Here is a 4,856-nt window from a genome sequence, read left to right on the forward strand (position 1 = left end):
TTATTATAAGAGTGGGGCAGGGACAGGGACGCTATGGTTATTAATACATCAAATTATGTAAAAATATTTTCCATAATGTTAATAACAAGGGAGAAAAATGGGGACTACGTTTGTATGGAGAAGCGGGGGTCCCCTTTCCTCTTAAGTACTGAAAGATCACAATCGAAACGACTAAAAACTTTCAGCTCGGCCCCAAACTACGTAGCAGGTACTTAAAGCAGTTTTGATTATTGAAATTGGCTACTTTCCTACTACTTAGTCAAATCAGCTTCTTTTTTAGAACTGTCAAAACGATTTTCTAATATAGAATTTAGGTATATATGAAAACGTGTGTAGTGACGTCACGGTCAATTCACCTACTTTTTATGTTTCAATCCAATTTATTAAATAGAAATAGTATTTAAAAATAACTGCTATCTATATTTTTCTAATAATTATCTGGTGCTTTATTTCGTGCACAGTGTGAAATAATTTATTTTAGGTAGAGGAAAGTACTCAATTAGTTTCAGCTATTTTCAGTTGCATCGATTGACCCCGAGTATTATTTGCGAAGGAGCCAGTGATAATATACGTATATGACGTGATAATATTATTATGTAAACAAAGATGATAACAAACTGTGCATATTATTTTATTATCAAGTGACAGCTTAATGACGCTGAGTCACGCTCAGTGATCAGGGCGCCAATGTTAGACTCATACAGTACAGGCGCCATCTATAATCGGTTTTGATTCATGGTAAATGATATAATGATGAATGAAATGACGTCGCGTCGTTTGAATGTAACGTAGCGGTAACACACCGGTAACACTTGTATACCTAACCTTCATAAAAGTTTTCATTCATAAGAAACACTTGGCAGGATGAAATATTGCTTAATCGATCCTTCAGCGAGAATTAAACTAGCAAACATGAAACATATGAAACCACCGGACTAATTACTTATATTGTCGTGCTGACACAATAGGGTATTTGACTACTAGTTAGAAAGATTTTGCTACTAGAGTGTGTTCGGAAAGAGAAAAATCGTGAAATGTATTGGGCTCCATACATACCACGACTCTTCTTTTTCCGCACAGACTCTATGGAATATTTATGAAACACTAACATGTGACGTCACAATCAAATTACCTACTCTTTATAGTTTTATATGAGTTTAAAAAAAATGTGTCTAAAAATAACTGCTGTCTACGTTTCTCTATTAATCTTCTGGTGTTTTATTTTATGCATGGTGTAAAATAATTGATTTTAAATTTAATCTAGCGACCCGCCCCGGCTTCGCACGGGTAACAAATTACATATACATAAACCTTCCTCTTGATCCCTCTATCTATTTAAAAAACCGCATCATAATCCGTTGCGTAGTTTTAAAGATCTAAGCATACATAGGGACAGAGAGACAGCGGGAAGCGACTCTGTTTTATACTGAAGTCTATTTTTTAATTCGGTAGACTAAAATGACATTTCATAGTATGAAATGACATTTTATGTTCATACTATGAACTGTCATTTCAGTCTACCGAATTAAAAAATACTACTGATGTACGACTTTTTTATGTAGTGAGTGATGAGTAGAGTTGGGATGTTTGGTGGCATTGGGGTGAACACAAAGAGCAGTGGAGTCGTTGTTGTAAATATTTTTTTGATGAATGAATGAATGAATGATTCATGATAATGAAAAAAAAACATATTATACCTATTGTTAAAATATTCATGTGCTCAAGAGCTTGAACAACTTGCAATTGGAATAAAAGATTCAAAATCTTGTATATTATCTTCATCTGATTGTGAAGAGTTGCAGCAGATGTACTTAACGAAAAACTTTCGAAACTTCGGATGATTTACCCTATTCCCCGAAATATTGCACAAGTCATAAATAAAGTCATGTTGGATGCCCCAGTTCTGTGGTGTTGAGTACTGTTAATATGCTTCAGAACATTATATTTGTTCATCTATATATATACTTTTTTTCTCTCAAGAGCCGTCAATGAGATCGGACGTGTTTATTAAAATAATTAATTATTCACGTGCATAATTTCGTGATTGTCTGCATTTCCAATCGTGCATTATCTGGGTCATTAGTCATCTACCCCGACCTACGCCTACAGTATAATGTATAAGTGTAGTAAACAAGTGTAAGCGAAAAATGTCGGAGAATAGTCCATTTAATTGGAGTGGACTAACACGCCGCAGCCCGCCCTCAACGCCCACGCCGCAGCCCGGCCCGCCCGGGCCCACACCAGCAAACATGCCGCAGGAAGAAGAGCCCCCGAAGGTATTTCCTACGAGTGACATCCAGACCTGGCTGAAAAAGATCGAACTGAACCTCCACGACGTATGCTCTACATCTGCAGAAGGTAAACTTAACACTGACCAGAAGATCAGAATTAACAACTTGTGTCGCAACGTGAGCCACTTAGCCTCACAAATGGCTATTGAATACCAATCCCTAAAAAGCCACGCAGTCCAAGCATATCAGTCTCGCCAAGCGCATCAGGAAAAAATGGACCTCGTACAACGCATCCAAGAATTAAAGGAGTCAATTGAGGAATCCAGCCAACAAGTTTCGGGACCTGTATCGTTTGCCGACGCCCTGAAGAAAAATGGAACGAGGTACGTTCAACCGTCTAACATTAGCTCAGTCGCAATCTATCCGGTTGACAAGTTGAAATCGAGTGAGGAGACAAAATCTCTCGTTCAAAAGATTATCCGGCCCGAAGAAATGAAGTTGCACGTGAGAGGGTTGCGCAAGATCAAAAACGGCGGTGTAGTGATAAGCACTGACTCAAAAGAAGACGTAATAAAACTCAAGCAATCGGCGCAGCTTATGACCTCTGGACTCACCGTTGACGAGCCACAAAAACGCAAGCCCAGAATTGTAGTCATTGGAGTTCCCGCGGACATGCAGGAACCTGAAGTCCTCAAGTGCATATTCCATCAAAACTTAGCCGATAAATTACAAGATTGGTCGCTCGAAAAATTTATGGCTTCCACTAAGCTCAGTCACAAATCCGGAAAAAAGGACGCCGAGACCTGTAATTATATAATTGAAGTTTCTGGAGCGATACGCAAGGCCTTAATTACGAACGACAGAGTTTTTGTGAATTGGTCATCGTGCCCTGTTAGGGATTTCACCTTGGTTACGCGCTGTTTCAAATGTCAGCTTTACAATCATGCAGCGAAGACCTGCAAAATGGAGACTCACATCTGCGGCCACTGCGGCGAAGCGGGTCACTCATTTAAGGAATGCACAAAAAAGGACGAAGCACCAAAATGTGCAACATGCTCGTACTACAAGAAACCATGCAACCACCAAACAGGCGAAGCCGACTGCCCAGCTAGAAAAATGGCCGAAAAAAGGTATTTAAACTCTATAGATTATGAAGGCGCCTAGGAGCGCTAACTTTTCACATACTTCTATAGCACTTCATTCACTTTCATTAGTTTAACTACCTATGAACAATAGCATATTTTCTGACCTAGTTAGTTTCTCTGTATCAGAGTCTAAAGCATGCGACGTGGAAACCTGTAAACATCATGTTCGCCGCTGTTTAAATATAAACAAACTTGGAGATGATTTACGCAATATTGACTTTGCCCCCGTTTATAATTCTGCTGATGCAGAAAATAGTATGCTGTACCTGACCAAAAATGTCCAGCAAGCAATTTTACTTAACACCAATAAGACACGTCTTAATAGCAACGCCCTTCAAAAGATGACGTACGATGATACAGAGAACTTACTAATAGTCGTAAAATGATTACCTACTGTACTTTGATATTTAATGGAACTTAAGAATCCACTCTTTGTTTAGGTATTAAGACTTATATTGTGTACCATACCTATAGTTTATAATTAAGTGAATAAGTAATAAATAATTAATATTGTCCTTTGCTGCCTGAAACACAGGGAATCCTAGTTCAGGCATTTGTAAATCACTTGTCTTTATAAATTATTAGTCTTTAAGAGCAACCACTGTACTATACTTTTCTCAATAAATTATTTGTATTTGTATTTGTATTTGTATCTGCGTGAGACGTACATTACATTCCGAACAATATATAGAATTGCTCTCTTCGCTATATGTAAATTCTTGATATAGTTCAATCCACTGCAAAATTGTTGACATTTGTTGGAGTATTCATTTTATTAAAACTTGGAAGTTACATCTAAGGCAAATAGAAATTTGTGTAACTTTTACTTCCCACAAATTAATAAAACTATGATTTGTGAGAGTTGTCTGAACTGACAGACTAAAAACGTCAATGAGATAAAAGTTAGTTGCAGTGCAGGGACTGTTTGGTTAACCAAAAAGGTCTAATATGTAATATAATGATATATTAGAAAATCTACATTTTACCATTCAGTCATTCGTTCAGTTACAAAAAGTATATACTTAATGGCGGCTTCACTGCATTTCCTGTGCTAAATGCCACAACACAAGAATCCTAACCCTAGTGATGAGCGATACAGTCAAATACCCTATACACATGTATGGAGCCTTTAGGCTGCGTTTATTCCACAAAGATTGCAGAATCATGTTTGGCTGGCCGAGTTCTGCAGCTAGATAGGTATTTTTACATGCAATAAAAAAACATTGCATGAAATATTATAGATAGGTACGTATATTATGTATATACCTATATACAGATAGAAATCATTAGAAGGCCCAACAAAAGTATATGAGAGTTACGTCGTAGTTTCTGACACTTTTAGTCTGTTTCACAACTATGAATGAATGAATGAATGAAATCTTTTTTTCAGGCAACTTGTGGTCCATACATATAGTCCGTCAACCAAATCTTGTCAGTAGCAATGTAAAGCAAACTAAAGTAGGGCAACACTCAAAGAGCA

General features: G+C 37.4%; 1 protein-coding gene across 1 annotated transcript; it reads left to right on the forward strand.

Annotated features, from left to right (window-relative positions):
• The first annotated feature begins 2,147 nt into the window (after window positions 1–2,147).
• On the forward strand, window positions 2,148–3,406 carry LOC134661611 (uncharacterized). Its single transcript, XM_063517752.1, has one exon. The coding sequence runs from the start codon at window positions 2,148–2,150 to the stop codon at window positions 3,393–3,395; it is 1,248 nt and encodes a 415-aa protein (XP_063373822.1). The 3' UTR covers window positions 3,396–3,406.
• Window positions 3,407–4,856: the final 1,450 nt, after the last annotated feature.

The sequence above is a fragment of the Cydia amplana genome, chromosome Z (assembly GCF_948474715.1).
Source record: "Cydia amplana chromosome Z, ilCydAmpl1.1, whole genome shotgun sequence".
NCBI lineage: Eukaryota > Metazoa > Arthropoda > Insecta > Lepidoptera > Tortricidae > Cydia > Cydia amplana.

What these genes read in the sequence shown, in the direction of transcription:
- LOC134661611 (XM_063517752.1), top strand. Translation starts at nt 2,148, where the DNA reads ATGTCGGAGAATAGTCCATTTAATTGGAGTGGACTAACACGCCGCAGC.